Source organism: Indicator indicator, chromosome 15 (assembly GCF_027791375.1).
Source record: "Indicator indicator isolate 239-I01 chromosome 15, UM_Iind_1.1, whole genome shotgun sequence".
NCBI lineage: Eukaryota > Metazoa > Chordata > Aves > Piciformes > Indicatoridae > Indicator > Indicator indicator.
Genome location: NC_072024.1, coordinates 17,615,629 through 17,631,432, shown reverse-complemented (window position 1 = coordinate 17,631,432; position 15,804 = coordinate 17,615,629). Strand labels below are relative to the sequence as shown.

The 15,804-nt window shown below is 38.2% G+C and overlaps 1 protein-coding gene across 1 annotated transcript in view; it reads left to right on the top strand.

The window, feature by feature from the left end:
• Positions 1–15,804, top strand: part of STIMATE (STIM activating enhancer) — a 32,877-nt gene that overhangs the window by 15,908 nt on the left and 1,165 nt on the right. The window contains exons 2-7 of the mRNA XM_054387661.1: positions 1,271–1,319; positions 3,048–3,143; positions 7,030–7,151; positions 13,401–13,513; positions 14,441–14,518; positions 15,388–15,537. Of these exons, the coding sequence (XP_054243636.1) occupies positions 1,271–1,319; positions 3,048–3,143; positions 7,030–7,151; positions 13,401–13,513; positions 14,441–14,518; positions 15,388–15,537 (608 nt within the window). The remainder of the gene's footprint in view (positions 1–1,270; positions 1,320–3,047; positions 3,144–7,029; positions 7,152–13,400; positions 13,514–14,440; positions 14,519–15,387; positions 15,538–15,804) is intronic.

Below are 15,804 nucleotides of genomic sequence, written 5' to 3'. Positions count from 1 at the left end.
TGGATAACATTTGAAATGGTGTTCACAGAATAACACGCTTCCAAAATAACACAATCAGCTGTTAGCTGAATTGGTTTGAATATGCTTTTCCAAAAAAACATTTGTTGGTTGTTTTGTTGTTGGGATTTGTTTGTGAATAGAGAAAGAAATGAATCTGCAGGTTTATACATCTTCTTCATAGTAATAATAAAGAAAAGCCTAAGCTTGGAACTTTGCCTCCTCTGAAGCACACAGACCTTACCAGATTAATTTTCAACTTATAGTGGAGTTTCTGTGAGATGCTTTTCTGCTGACTAAGGAGAAATCAATTTATTTTATGCTTTGTAGCTTCAGTTGTGCAAAAGCAACACTAATTAAAGTAGTCCATAGTGTGATTGAGGAGGAGTTGTCATAAACTGCTGACTGGTTAACCGTTACTGGATTGTAACAAAAGTTTTGTATATATAGCATGCTGTTCACAGAGAAATCTGCTGGCCAGTGTTGTTACCACCACTTTATCTTTGGTGTAAATGTGCATTCTTTTCCTCTTGTCACTTTCTAATTTTTTTTTATATGGGAATGAAACATAGCAATGACAGATATTTACATGTCAAGTAGTTTGCTTGGTGCTCCCTGCATATGCTGCCCCTCCACCTTGGAGGTGAATTGTCATTTATTTCTTTTAAGGCATTCAGATAACCCTCTTAATGCTGCATTGTATGCGAATGGAAATTGTATGGGGGAAATTGCCTTACTTGTGGGAAAAGTTATGATTGGCTCATAAACCAATATGAGTTTTAAAGGCTTGTAAGCTAGGTAAGCATAACTTACATACAGCATCCTATTTGAAACTTCCAGCTTCAAAAAACTACTTCAGTTGATTTATTTCTAATATTGCAGATTGCCCCTCTATTCCAATTTGGCTTTTGGTCTCCAGTGAGCAAAGGAAACAGCTTTCTCTAATACTTACTTTCCTATTGGAAATTAAATTTTCTGGATGGGCAGTCATAAAAGCTAAGGCCAGGGGATGGTGGGAGGTAATAGATGAGTTTTACATGTGAGGTGCATTGGCAGTCAGACGATGGATCTGTAGGAACTTGAAGGTGACAGAATGGAGCCAGTTTCTTTAAAAATGTATCCTTAGAGATTGATAAAGTGAAATGCATTTGTGGGAGAACTAATTTATCAAAAAATGTAATGTTTCTGCAAGCTTTCACTTTTCTGTATTTTCCTTGCTTTGGGAAGTTGCTGATTGTTTTCAACATTTGTTTTGTTTTGTTTTCCTTCTTAGTAAAACGCTTCAGAGAACCAAAGCATGAAAGACGTCCCTGGAGGATATGGTATGTTTCTGCATGCTTTAGGCTTAAATTTCTTCTATCTTGCATGGTTTAGAAATTGAAGGAATGATTGTTTGCATATGATGATTAAAAACATGATGGCAAGAAATTGGTGACTGATTGTGAGGAACAAAAAAATTTATCAAAATTCATGAGTCAACAAAAAGGTTTTCTGTGCATTTTTCTGCTAGTGTTTTCTTACTAAATACTTCCAGGAATCCTTACAAAGATGTGCAGTTAGACACAAGGCTTCAAGTTGTGTTTCCTCCTGAAGATGAAAACATACAGCTGTCAGATGAACATGTGAAGTCTATATAAGGTTACAAGAAGCTTTCAGATGGATATAGCTGCAGAAAAGGGAATTTTGGTTATCCTACTGCATTTAAGATGGAAAGGAGAATGGTAAAGCATACAAATACATAGCCATAAAAATAACAAGTTATAAAAGGTTATTTGTTTTTAAAAGTTTTTGGATTGCAGCAATGCCAACATAACCTGTATTGGTTTTAAGACTGATGTAGATACTAAGGTGTCATTCCAGTTGTTGAAGACTTTGGTGGTTTAAAATCATCTGATACAATGCTGCTTTTCAAAGCTAATCCTGACCTTTATTGAAAAAATAAATACAAAGTGTTGTGTGCTACAGACTACCTCAGCCTGAAATTCTAAGTAGTAGTGATAGCCCTTAATTTTTAAGCAAAGGATCTTATTGTTATAGTGTGGTGTACAGATTAGATGGGTAATTCACTGGCTTCCTGCATCATCTCCCACACTTTTCTTTTTCTGTCGTGCACGGAATGCAAGAGAATTAAGTTTAAGACAAAGTTGTCAGGGAAGGGAGGTGAATTCAGGCATATAATGTTGTTTGGATCTGTTGAGGTGTTTGGATCTTTTTAGACATGGAAGCCACAGGCAAAATTGCCTAGAGATTAATTTTGACACAATTCCTATATTTAACATTTAATAGTACATGCACTGGAAGTTTCGATTTTGTGCAAGGGCTGGAGTCAATACTGAATCAATGCCTAAGTGATTTTTTTTTTTTTAAATATATTCCTCTCAAGTAAACTGTTTTCTCTCCAGCTCTGTCACCTGCTTTGGAGATAATGCTTCCAAGGTTGTCATTCCTTTGCAGCTTGGTCTAAGCTGTCATTACAGAAAAATTCAGTGAGACCACTTCATACTTTCAGGTCAAAAATATGTTGGCTTTTTAGCAAAATACTATAAATAAAGGATTTATTAGGCAGCTATTAGATTGTTCACCAACCAACACATGAGGAGGATTTGATTTTTGTCTGTGCTGTAAACTTGCTAAAAATGCATGAAGGTAAAGGGACAGAAATGTCTGGTGAGGCTGGGATACTCATTGTTTACTACTCGTTGTTTCCAGGAGGTTGTTAAAGACTTAGCTAGGTTTAGTGAGGATTAGCTCTTGGATAACGCATATGATACCAAGAGGATATCCCTGCACTTTAAATTTGCAGTGGTAGTTTCAAGTTAGTACAATTTGATTTATTGTTATCAATATTCAAGGGGGGAAAAAAAGGAGCAGAATTTAAAATGGAGCGTTGTTCAATAAGCTAAACACCATGATCCTTTATCGTTCTGCTGTTCTCATTTGAAGAAAAAATGAATAATTGAGATGGAGTTTTAATTCAAATAAATTTGCAGTGTCTGACTGTGGTGTAAACGAATTTGTCTGTTTTAAAAACTGTTTTTTCCTCTGTACAGGTTTTTAGATACTTCCAAGCAAGCCATAGGAATGTTGTTCATCCACTTTGCAAATGTCTATTTATCAGACCTTACAGAAGAAGACCCTTGTTCACTGTGAGTGTCTAATTTCAGAATAATTAGTCTTTATGGAAGTTTTGGAGTTGAGTTTGATGGTGTATGTGCATCATAATGCAAGACAGAGCTAAGAAACTAATTTTCATGGTAAAAATCAATCACTTCCGAAAACCTGTGGTTTAAGCTGAGGTAATCAAGGATCATAGTAATGTTCTTTCAGTTCACAGCTGTCAGGACCTGGGAAAGCTTTTCCTGGGCTGTATGTAGATATTTTAGACTGAGGGTAGACTCTTACTACTTCTTCCTCTCCAATTAATGAACAAGGACTTAAGATGGATGGTATAACATAACATTACTGAAGGAGGTACTAGGAACCAAAGGAACAGGAAGTTGTGTACACCAACCTCCAGTTGCTCTGTTCACTGCAGCAAGGCTTTTATATAAACTCAGGTTGCTTTCAGTGACATTTAACAAAAATCATTCATGCTTGTATTTTCTTCTAAAAACTGCATTAGCTACTGCAGTATTATTTTCATTCTGTTAAAAGCAGGACATCTTGCTCAGTAGCCAGGCAGTTAGAACAAAAATTAATTTTGCAATGTCACGCTTGGAGCAGTGTGACTAAGTAGATAAGCATGTCACTGTAGTATATTAAACCTGAAGATTTTATGACTAAGACCCCATCAGGCTCTTTACAGGAGCTCCTGAAGCAAATGGTAATTGTTTGGGTTTGTTCTTGATAGGGCTCACTCTAAAAGAAGCTTATACATATTTCTGGTAATAGAAGCTGTGAAATTACTTTTAAAAGCCTGGTAATTTCCCCTTTAAAACCAATGCAGTTCCTTCAATGGCATCTGCTCACTGTCATCCTTTGGTAAACAGATGAGCTACACAGCTCAAGGAATATGCTTGTGTTGTTTCACAAGCCCGGTCTATTTTCCTTGGCCCCTCCATTTCTTTTGTGCTCCTACATGCTATAAATATGCAAGCAAAACACTGCTTTTCAAAAAGTTCTAAATATGAAGCATTTTAATAGGGAAAATGCCTTTAACACTAACTGTAAAGTTTAAGTTGTAATTACAATAGCTTCAATAATACCAGACATCACTGTAGGAATTCCCTTGCTTACTGATTTAAGAATTTTCTGATAGATTTTAAAACTGGCAGGTTCAAATTACTTTCATTCTGTTTTTATTTAGTAAAGTGTATATTCATGTAAGCAAACCTAAGCATATCTAAACTTGCTAGTGTTTAAACCTAAAGTTCAGTAGTTTATTACAGTATTTTAAAATCAGAAATAACTTTGTCCTGAGAGCTGAGTTTTCAAAACAAGAGACTAACGCATGCTCTCTTTTCTACATGCTGTAATGTAGTCCACATAACTTCATTTTCAAATACCTTTCAGGTATGTGTCGCATGACACAAAAAAGGCAAGAGGGCAAGGCAGAGAACTGCTATTCAGTGTTCTCAGGATAACAAAAATTACAGCGTGGAGCTGCATAGTTTCTCAGACAAGGATCCTCCTTGTTAGCAGAAATAGCAGGGAGTGTTAGCCAAAGCCACTTATCCTTTCCTGGGAAAACATGTGCAAGGGTCTAAATTAGTGAGTTAAAAGCAACATTTCTGTCTGTGATTTTAATAATTTTACTCAGCAAGTTCAACCGTGGAGAGTTTTCTGTTCTTTCATAGCTCGTGCATGATTTTCAGAACAAAGCCAGAAAATGGAGCTTCAGAAAGTGTTGTGGTTTGAAGTGTGGGAGGAACTACAATTGGAAGTTGCCATTTGTTAGCTTGGGAATGTGGTGCTGTAATGCAGACAGATGTGTGATCATATCAAAGCTGATAAAACATCTGTTAAAACACCTCAACGGATTGGTGGTTGTTTGAAGAATTTTGAATAAAAGCAAACAGTACCCTTGTAGTGGAGGGTGCTCAGCTGGCCCTGTGCAATACACTGGGTAGTTTGTATGAGCCCCAGCCTTTTGCTTGCTGAACTCTCCGCCAGATGCGTTTATCCGGTAGTGGCGGCAACTTGTTTGTGTTTGTGCTGGTGGAGCAGTTACGTGTGAACAGGGTTAATGCAGCACCGAGCCAGCTTGTTGCCCACGTGTAGTGAGCCTGATGGGAATGCCAGGCATGCTTGGCCTGCGCTGTGAATCGCGATTCGATGGCAATAGGTGTTGGCACAGCTCTTCTCCCTGCTTCCGATGGCTGCCTTCCTGCTGCAGGCTTACAGCAGCCCCTTGTGGCCTTCAAATGACTTGTGTAGGCTTGGAATTGCTGTTTCCACTGCCAAACACCGAACCTTGATTTTAATCTTTGTTTAATATGAAGATCATTCAAAATCTGATTTGACACAAAACTATTAGAAAATAACGATTTTTTTAAAGAAAGTTTATAGGTAGGTCTTGGCTGAAACAAGGTTTGTCTGCTTCATTTTTGGTTTTGAGCTGCTCTGGAATGGGTTTTTCAGGATCAAAACAGCTTCTCCTTTACTGTTTTGAATGCATGTGTTCTGTCTTTGCTTTCCACTTTCTGGTACTATTTCGTCCTAGTGGATTTCACTCTGCTTTTTAGTCTGGAGAAGAGAAGACTGAGAGGGGATGTAATAAATGTTTATAAATATCTGAGGGCTGGGGTTCAAGAGGGAGGGAACAGGCTCTTCTCCGTTCTACCCTGTGATAGGAGAAGGGGCAACAGTTGTAAAGTACAGCGCAGGAGGTTCCACCTCAACGTGAAGAGGAACTTCTTCACTGTGAGGGTCACAGAGCACTGGGACAGGCTGCCCAGAGATATTGTGGAGTCTTCTCGTCTGGAGACTTTGAGACCCATCTGGATGCATGCCTGTGCAACCTGCGCTAGATTCTATGGCCCTGCTCTGGCAGGGTGCTTGGACTTGATGATCTCCAGAGGCCCCTTCCAACCCCTGACATCCTGTGATCCCTGCAGATAAGTTCCTATAGAGTCTAGAGTTCATCTTACATATTTGGAATTGCCAAATAAAAATCTCAGTAGCAGGGATTTGCTATGTGTTTTACAGCTGGTTCTTTCTCAGCAGCTGTTTTGTTCAGCTAAAATTAGTGGTAGTAAATAAACAGACTTACAAAATGCTCTGAAATTCAGCTGCACCATTTAATAAACTTAATTAACTTGAAACCTGCAGTAATCTCTGGTTTCTTGAAGCATAGGTAAAATCCCAGAAGAAGTTCTTGAAACCATAAAACTAGTAATGCAGCAGTTGTGCATCCATCAAGGGATGGTTTGGTTTTGGTTTGGTGCTTTTTCTGGGAAGGCTTGTTACTGGTTACTTCAAATTGGACAAGAAGTGAAGTGCAAGGAACCACTTTTCTTCCTAACACTAAGTAAGCTAAAATTGAGCCTAGGTCATGATTGGACTGTCCAGACATAGTATTCCACTGCTTATTGCTCCTTGTTGAGCCCAGGAGGGGCTCCCTTAGCAGGAAAAACTGTCTAGTTGGGGTGTTTGTGCTTCTTGGAATGTGAGTGGGTTGGGTTGGGTTTTTCATTTTCCAGTTCCCTGAGGTGTCCTTAACTTTTCTTTTTTATTTCTTTGGTTTTATTCAAATACAGATTTTCCATGCTGAGTGAACTGAGCAATGGAAAAAAGGAAATCTGGGTTTTAATTTAAAGGAGTTGAATGGATATTAGAGTCTCTATAGAATATGCATATACACACACCAGGGTGGAGCTTAGCTTTAAGGACAGAAATTAAATATTGAGACTTTCCTAAACTATTTAAATTTTAGACTAATTATGCAATTACAGAAGCAGGTCAATGATTGTTTTTAAGATTCTGGCTTCTCAACATGCATACTGATCTTTTCTCAATCATGGTATTAAAATACATTGAACTTCTAGAAAATGGACCCTTGCTCCTTCTTTTCTTTCCTGTTTTTCCTTTCAGGTATCTTATCAACTTCTTGCTGGATGCCACACTAGGAATGCTGTTAATCTATATTGGGATTCGCGCAGTCAGCAGCATTGTGGAATGGCAGCAGTGGGAGTCCCTTCGCTTTGGAGAATATGGTAATAAATGTTTCTGGGTTTGCACTGAAATGATTTTTCAGGGTAGAGTCTCAGACTACTTCAGCCAGTAGCTAACTGATTTTAAAACCTTTGCACAGTGATTATAGTGGTGACTTCAATATTTCACTTGTCATAAGGGTTCTTTCAAGTTCTGTGTCTTGGCATGCACCTCCTCTTAGGAAGCTCAGAAAGTCTCTAAGCATTTAGTGAGTTTGGAACAACTGCTTGAATATCTGGACTTGAGGAGTGATTGAACAAATTATGTTATTGGCTCATCTCGTGGAAAAAATAACAGCATGATAATTTTACTTTGAAACACTAAAATAAATGATTGCTGGGAGGTCATGTCCTATTAAAGCTGTCACTGAACCACATGCCATTGTCTGAAGATATGGGTTAAGAGTTCTGCCAGCCCTCTAAAGTAAACAACCACATGCCTTGAGTGAAGGGAATGGCAAGAAGAGCTGTGCTTCTCCTCAAGTAATGGTCACTCTAACTCCTGTACTTGGGGCTTGTATCACTGATGAAAAATACATGCCCTTTGTACAGGCTAAGGCACAGACTCAGTGAAATCATGTTCACATGAAGTTGTGGGGTTTGACTTCCATTACACTAGCCGCAGAAGTGCACTGATCTGCAGAAATTGTGGATTTGCAGATGTGGTGGGATATCAGAGATACTCAACATTTCATTCTGTTCAACCTGTTATTTTCAGATTGTTTTGTCTGGAGATTGAGAACAGAAGATCTTTCTGTATAGATGCTTAAAAAAAAAAAATCTGAAGCTCCTCAAAATGGGAAGGGAAGGAAAGGAAAGGTTGCCTTGTAAGAGAGCTGTGGCTCTTCATCAGAGACACAAAAAAAGTCCTATGGCTTGGGACAAGTTAAAAAACCAACAAAATAAAGCAAAATTAAAATAATGTTTGCCTAAGAAAGTAAAAGCTTTCATAGCAGTTCCATAATTATCATTGGTAGGTGTTTTGAGTTATAGGTTTCTTTGGTTTTAATGTTCCTAAGTGGCTGACAGTAAGAATAAATAAATAAAGGCTGTGCCAAGTTGAAGTACTTTAAAAGCTTGGGAAGTTTACCATTAATTAGCTTTAATTGCTATTTGTGTTAATGTCAGAGGTTTAAAATAGAGATGATGACAAGCATCTGTCTTAGAAGAAATAACTGCCTATACCATTAGGGCATTTTTTATTAGGTTTAACATGTATCTTCTAAGGTACAGTTTATGACCATTTAAGCTGTATAAATCAGCATTGCCACAACTCTGTTTATCTGGGGATTTTCTCACATGCCATGGTGCAGTATTTCCATTCTTTTCCTTGGACTGGTGCACATCTGACTCTTCAGGGAACTGATTCAGAGTGCTCAAACACCAGAAAATTCACTATATGTAGAAAAGTAAATAATTCCTCCAGATCAGTCCCAAGAATTTGGACTCTAAGGGATTAAGTAAGCACCAATGCCCAGAGAAGGAAAAAAGGCAAGGAAAGAGCTGAGACATTGCCAGGCTACACCTTCTGACTGAGCTTTGAGACCCATTGCCCAAAGTCCCCTTTTCCAAGGGCTGATTTGGCTTATAGCCATTTAAAGATGTTTGAACAGCTTTCAGCCTTTCCACTCAGAGTAAAAACACTTGGTTGGTTTATCTGTTACAGTTATAGGTAGTACTTAAAATCCAGTACTTGACATGAGTGTATTTCTTCCTAATAGCATTCTGGGGATTTTTTTATGTGAGCTGTTCTCCTCTCCCATTTTAATGTCTTTTTAACATTAAATGGTCTGTGCAGGATGGGACAATGTGGGAAATATATTTTCTCTCCTGAAATTTGTCTCTATCTCTTACTAACTTCCAAAAGGAACCTGTTTTTATTTTAAACAGTTATGAGGCACCTGTGGCTGCAGTAACTGAAGCTCTTAAAAATCAACAAATGAACTTGTTATTTGTGTTCTGCTGCAGAGATGGTCTGTGGCTGATCCATTAGTCATTTGGAGTTAAGACTCCAAGTCTCAACTTGTGTATCAAGTATATATTCTTTTTGTGTAAGCAACATATGCAATTATATAAATCATTGTTCTTTTCAATACCAGATAATTGCATAATAATTTAGTACCAGCCAGGCTGGATGAGGCCTTGAGCAGCCTGGTCTAGTGGAAGGTGTCCCTGCCCATAGCAGGTGGATTGGAACTAGATGGTCTTTAAGGTCCCTTCCAATCCAAACCATTCTATGAATCTATGGATTTTGTTAGTGACTTTGTTTCCTAGATGTTCAGTAATCTGCTTTCCTGGGTTTATTGTGTTGAGTTTTTGAATCAAGCTATTGTAAGGGCTATTGAAAAGCATATTCTAAATCTCTGTTCCCGTTAACTGTGTGGGAGAGAAGTAGAGAGCAGGTGGGAAGTTCTTAATAATAAGGCTATGCAGTAGGGTTGGCCCCTATGTAAGAAATCTGTCTGAAGAGGACAAGCTGCACTGGATTGTTTGCTGCCCTCTTCTATTAAGCACTGCTGTTTTTTCTGAAGTGAATCCCTCATATTACCATTTGATTTAAAATTTCTAACTTTGGCACCAAAAAAATCATTTTTCATGAGACTATTTAAAATAATTAAATTGAGTGGAAGAGGAGGCTAAAATGCATTCTTGTGGGGTACAAGGGTGTTCAAAGTTAGTATTTTGAAGTTCAGTAGGGATGTTTAGCATACATCAGTGGTGAGGTATCTGCTCTTTGAAAGGTATTGAAGATTTGTGGCATTTTATCTGAAGTAGTAGAGCCTTCAGCTTGGAGATCAGTGTGATTTCAGTTTGTTTGCAAGTGCGGGTAAACAAACAAGCACCCCCTACCCCCAAAGAAACAACCCAAGCGTCGTCTTGTGATTGAGTGATGTTGTTTGTGTTTCTAGAGCCTAAATAATCATTTGTCTCAAGTTAATTCTCACTGTGAGCTCATTTCCCTTCTTAGCTCCATTACTTGATCCCTGGTGATTCATTACTTGAAGCTGTCACAAAAATAGCAGTGTCCTGCTGGTTTTAAAAGGCTCTTCTTTATATGGAGGGTAGTTTTTAAAAATAAATGCCTCAAGGAAAGAATGGATACCAAAATGTCAGCATTGGTAAATGGTTGCTGTTTGTACAGCAAAACAGCACTGCATGCTGATTTACAACCAAAGCAGCACAATGCTCCCTCAAGGGCTTTTTTTTCTGTATGAACTTTTAAGTTCATTAGATATGTCTTCATATTTTCAGTTTTGTATTTTCAGATTCATTATATCAGCAGCTGGATTTTAATAGAAGTGTAGAATCAGTTAATGTATTTGAGTATATAAAGAGAAGAAAATGAGTCATGATCGGTACTGAAGGGAATGTTCCCTGTGTTCTCCTCCCCATCTTGTCTGAGGCTACTTTAACTGCTGTGTGTAGAAAACAGGTGACTAAATCCCTCTGGCTGACAATGAACTCTGTTGGAAGCTAAATCTTGCTGTGGTCTCTTTGCTTGTCTTCGCTTCTCACGTGGCAAAGCTTAAACATTGTATTTGATGCCTCTTCTCCCTCTATCTCTTCATTTGTGGCTTGCAGAGCAGTTTGCTTATACCCATGTAGGATTGCACTCTAAAACCTTTTAAAATTTCCCTTGGAGTGGTTCTGTGAGTTGGCATTTTCAGAAAATTTCTCAGGATTTGAAGAACAGAGAGAAGTTACACAGTAGAGGAATCACAGGTATCCTGTTCAAGAGCTGTCTATAGATGTACTTCCACACAGTGGCTGACAACAGTAGCATACACTAGGACAGGACAGCTTTTCATTGCCCAGCATTTTCAAAAAATGCTGCTGCAGTTGTCACTGCTGAGCATTCAGAGTTTTTCAGTTCCAGCCTTAATGTGCTTTGCTTGCAGTAACAAGATTTCTACTGATTTGATAGTTTATCCTAGACATGTAATTTATACATGACAGGTGTAAAATCAGAATTCAAGAGAGACTATTACAGTCTTTAGCAATGAGATTAGAGTTTTATGGCTTTCAATACTAGATTGGAAATTCCAGTTTGAGTTTGTATACTGAAACTTTGTACACACAAATGTCCCAGATATTCTTGGGAACACTTACCAGATGTGCTGATGTTATTAACTTCTGTTTTTCCCCTTGAATTGCATAGTTTTTAAAATTGGAGATGATTTGATTGGAAAGGATCTTGAGAGGTCTCATAATCTAGCCTTTTTCTGAAAGCAGGATTCACTTCAAAGCTAAAGCAGGTTGTCAGGTCATGGTCCAGTCCACTTTCTAATTTATCCATAATTTGAGATTTAAGAATCCCTTTGAACAAACTACTTCAGTGCTTAAACTCATTGTAAACTTAAACTCATTGTAAAAGCTTCTTTCCTGTATGTCAGAATTGCTCATCCACCCATGCAGTTTGTAACTCCCCAGCTTTCCTAGAAGAATTCTATTGGGACACTATCAAAAGACATGGTAAATTCGAAGTGGACAACATCACTGTTCTACTTGCTCATCATTTGAGCTGAGAGATAATTTTGTAGATGCAGTAAGGCACACAAAAACCTTCAACTAGAATTTAATATACACAACTTCTAATTTCACTTTTGTACCAAAAAAAACCCCAAACAAACAAACAAAAAAAAAAACCTCCCAAATCAGCACCCCTCCCTGCAAAAATATCATGGAATAAAACAATCATTGGTAATAGTGCACAGCACTCAATGCAGAGTTTCACAGGTTTTGGAAGCAAAAATCTCATGTGACAGAGCTGGAATAGAGGCAAAATTATTATAGCTCTCTTTGCTGTTGGGAATTAAATACAGATCAGAAGAGAGATTAGAATAAACTGGTAAAGTTTCAATGGCAAGTCTGTAACTAAGGCTAGATTTACTTTTTTTCCATATTTGCTAGTTAAGAGTAGAGAAGGCTAATAAAAATGTGGAGTATAGAAATTAATTGCTAAAATTTAATTCTCAAATCTAACTCTAAACTTTCAGAAGAATCACAGTTGAACAGTTTAACTTGGAAGTATTCATGTTTCCCCTTTCAAAGTGGCTGTGGTCTGGTTTTGTTTTCCCAACAGAAGCCCTAAACTGCAGTACATAATTGTAAAACTTGAGCATTTTAACCATTTTCCTCTCATATTGAGTGGTGATCACTAGCTCTCTCTGTGAACCTTGTTTAGTAGGAAGTTTTCTTTCTTTTGGACTCCAGTCTGATTTATCAGCTTCTCTTTGTAGCATTTGAGCAGCCAACAGTAAGTCTCAAGACTATAATGAAGTATTAATACAGAAAGCCTTTCAGAAATGCTCCAGAAAAGGAAGTAGCAACTGTCTATTACGCATTACAAATACATAAAGGCATCTGGATTTCCACTGCCCATTATTCATCCCCAGGCTAAAAGTTCTAAGCTGCCTTTGAAGATGTTGCAGAGGACTATCGTGAAGACTAAAGAGCTAACATCCCCTTCAAAGCTTCCTTTGGCTTTCCAGTGAAGGGGTGCTTTAAGATCACCTGCAAAGCTTTTTTCCTTTTTATTCCTTCCCCCCCTCCCCCACCCCCCCCCCACTTCTGTTAATAGCATATAATAGTCTACATAAGTTTTTGTGTTCACATATTTGTGATCTTCATTCTGTCCTGGCAAATAACATAATGCACCCAGGTTTACACTCTGCCACAAATGGGGTGCATCAGAATTTTAAATCTGTTCAGATTGAAACTGATCTTAATGTTTTGTTCAATTAATTTCTTCATAGCAGCTTTTGGACCTATTGCTTCAATTCTGGTTAGTTAGTTATGGTAACTGACTTTGTAGAGAGGAAGAACATGTTTGAGGAAGTCAAGGAGAATAGCAGAAATCATCCCTTAGACTGAAGGGATGTATGTTTTTCCCAGTTGTGTTTCGCTTAAGAATCTTAATGCTTCATGGTAGTTCAAAGAAGTTCAAAACAATTTAATGAAAACCAAATGTAAAGCAACTAGTACCTGTCTCATGTTCATCATATTATGTAGAACTGAGCATTTACCCAGGTATTGCTGAATGAGGCAAACCTCCTGTAATACTGTTTCGAACTGCTACTTTTTGAACGCTGGGGTGAGGCTGAGGGAGGGGAAGGAGCAGTGCTAAGGAAATTGGAGAAGGCACTTTAAGAGGGTCAAGCTGCCCTGCGTTTTCTCATACTGCTTCTTTAAGACGTTTGCTGTGAAGTCAAATCAACCCTGTGCATCCATTGAACCTTCCTTTTCTTGCAGGTGACCCACTGCAGTGCAGTGCTTGGGTGGGCCAATGTGCTCTGTACATAATGATCATGACATTTGAGAAAACCATCATCATTATAGTGCTGCTTATACCTCAGTGGAAAGAGGTTTGTATTTTTTTTAGCATCTTACAGGCAAGTGAATTTCAGGTCAAAGCTGGAAAGCAATAAACTTCTAATAGCTCTAATATGGCTCAAGCACCATAACTGTCTGCAGTCAATGCTCTTTAGCTCTGTGGTAGCTGTGTGTTGTTCTAGCCTGCTTGGAGTACTGCTAATGAGGCTTTCTGCTATCCATTGCCAGGAATATCATATTTTGCCTATCATATTTTGAAGGCCTTTAGATGCTGCAATATATAAAATTTTATGGTCTCCTTGTCTGAATGTTCTTGAGTCTAATAAGTGGTTCTTCCTTTTCTTTATTCCTTCATCCTTGCTTACAGCTATTCCGTAATTTCTTGTAGTATTTTAAAGCATTTTCTTTGCTTCATCTTGTTGCCAGAGCTAAACTGTAAAATTTTAGAAATCTGCAATGGATTAGTGAGGCCATTGCTGATGACTGACTGGATAAATGATTATTTTGATAGACTCTGCACCATAGTATTCAAAGTGATGGTGCATGTACTATAGCCTATTAAATCCAGTTAGTCCCTATTGTATGCTGTGGACTACTTTGAGAATGGTCTTTTCCTTACAAGTGTAGTCTGTGAAACTCTGCTCTAAGTTTCATAAAGATGGAACTTAAAGCATGTTCCTGGGGATCACGCAGCTCTAAAATGTTAGGGGTGATTTTAAAACAGCTCTCAAGACTTCAGCAAACAAAACTGTCAGAAAGAAGTTCCCTGTCAGTCCCACTTACTTATCCGTGCTAATTTGTAAGCTGTCCTAAGCACTTTCCATTTCTACAAAGCTGTCCTTTTTTGGTTCATACAAACAATTCCTGGAGCATTAGCTAGTACACCAACAATTGCACTTACCAGTACTGCTGTGTGCACAAGCTGCCATCATCTGACCTTCATCCTTTTCTTTTCACAGGTAGCTTTATTGAATCCTATAGAGAACCCTCAGCTGGAGCTGGCTATCGTCATGCTGATAGTGCCCTTCTTTGTTAACGTTAGTACAACCTGCAAGCTTCTGTGAGATGTTTGCTTGGGTATCTTTTTGCCATGTATTAATTAACCTTAGTCCTTAAAGCAGAGTGTACCTTAGTGCTTAAGTTAATTTTTTCAAGAGGAACGGATAAAATGTCTGAATAGGTTGATTTCACAAAGCTGAAATCCATGTTGAGCCGAGTAACCAGGCTCAGGAGAGGTGCAGAAATGTCTCATAGACTTCTTTGGGCTGATGACTTCAGTAGATTCAATGTAATACTGAAACTGAGGCTGTAAAATGCAATGAAATTTGCTTTAGGAAACAGTTGGTCCAAGGATAGCTGGTCTGTGAAGTATCCTGTGTCTGACCATAGCTAATAGTGGCTGGCCTATGAAGGAGCAGAGGAAAAGGGCAAGTGTGCAATCATCCTTCCCAAAGTATACTCCTTCCAGTAACCTGGCATTTAGGGACTAGAGCCAGAGATGGTGGATGTCCTTGCATCTAATAACTGCTGATGATTTTTTTTTTTTGTTATTATTATTTTATTTAATTTGTTGAAGCATGGATTTTATTCTTTGAGAACTAAAAGTCTTTTGCACTAAGATGTCTACCTAAGCCAATCACATTTCTGTGTGAAGAGTTTAATACATGATCACACTGAGTAGCAGCTACTTTTCTTATTTGCTTCTGTTTTACAAAGGACTAAAGTAGCTGTGTCCTGTGATAAGCCACATGACTGTTTGGCTATACAGGATTTAGCTGTTTGGCCAGATCAGAATTACTGCCAAGTTTTCCTAGTTCTGTCCAAAGAGTGACTGAATCAAATGACCAAACGAAGATATGCCACTCTGAGGAAAACTGAACTGTTACTTTCCCCTTCTCTTTAACAGGCATTGATGTTCTGGGTGGTAGATAATTTTCTTATGAAGAAAGGGAAGACAAAAGCTAAACTTGAAGAAAAGGAAGCAGGCCAAGATTCAAGAAACGGAAGCAAAGTCCGATACAGGAGAGCAGCATCGCATGAGGAGTCAGAGTCAGAAGTATGTAGAGTTAATTAATGCAACATCAATCCACTACATCCCTTGTGCCATTGACTTCATTGTAATACTGTCAACGTAGTGTTGATTTTCTTTGCATACACCTCCAACAGCAGTTCCTAGCATTTGCAGCTGAAAACCAGTTAAGATAAACTGTTGCACCACTCATGGTAGTTGATTTCTATCCAGATGGGCAGGAAGAGATAATAATATACTTAAATATCACAGGTGAGCTGTTGCAAATGCTTCTGAAAAAAATAACTCACACAA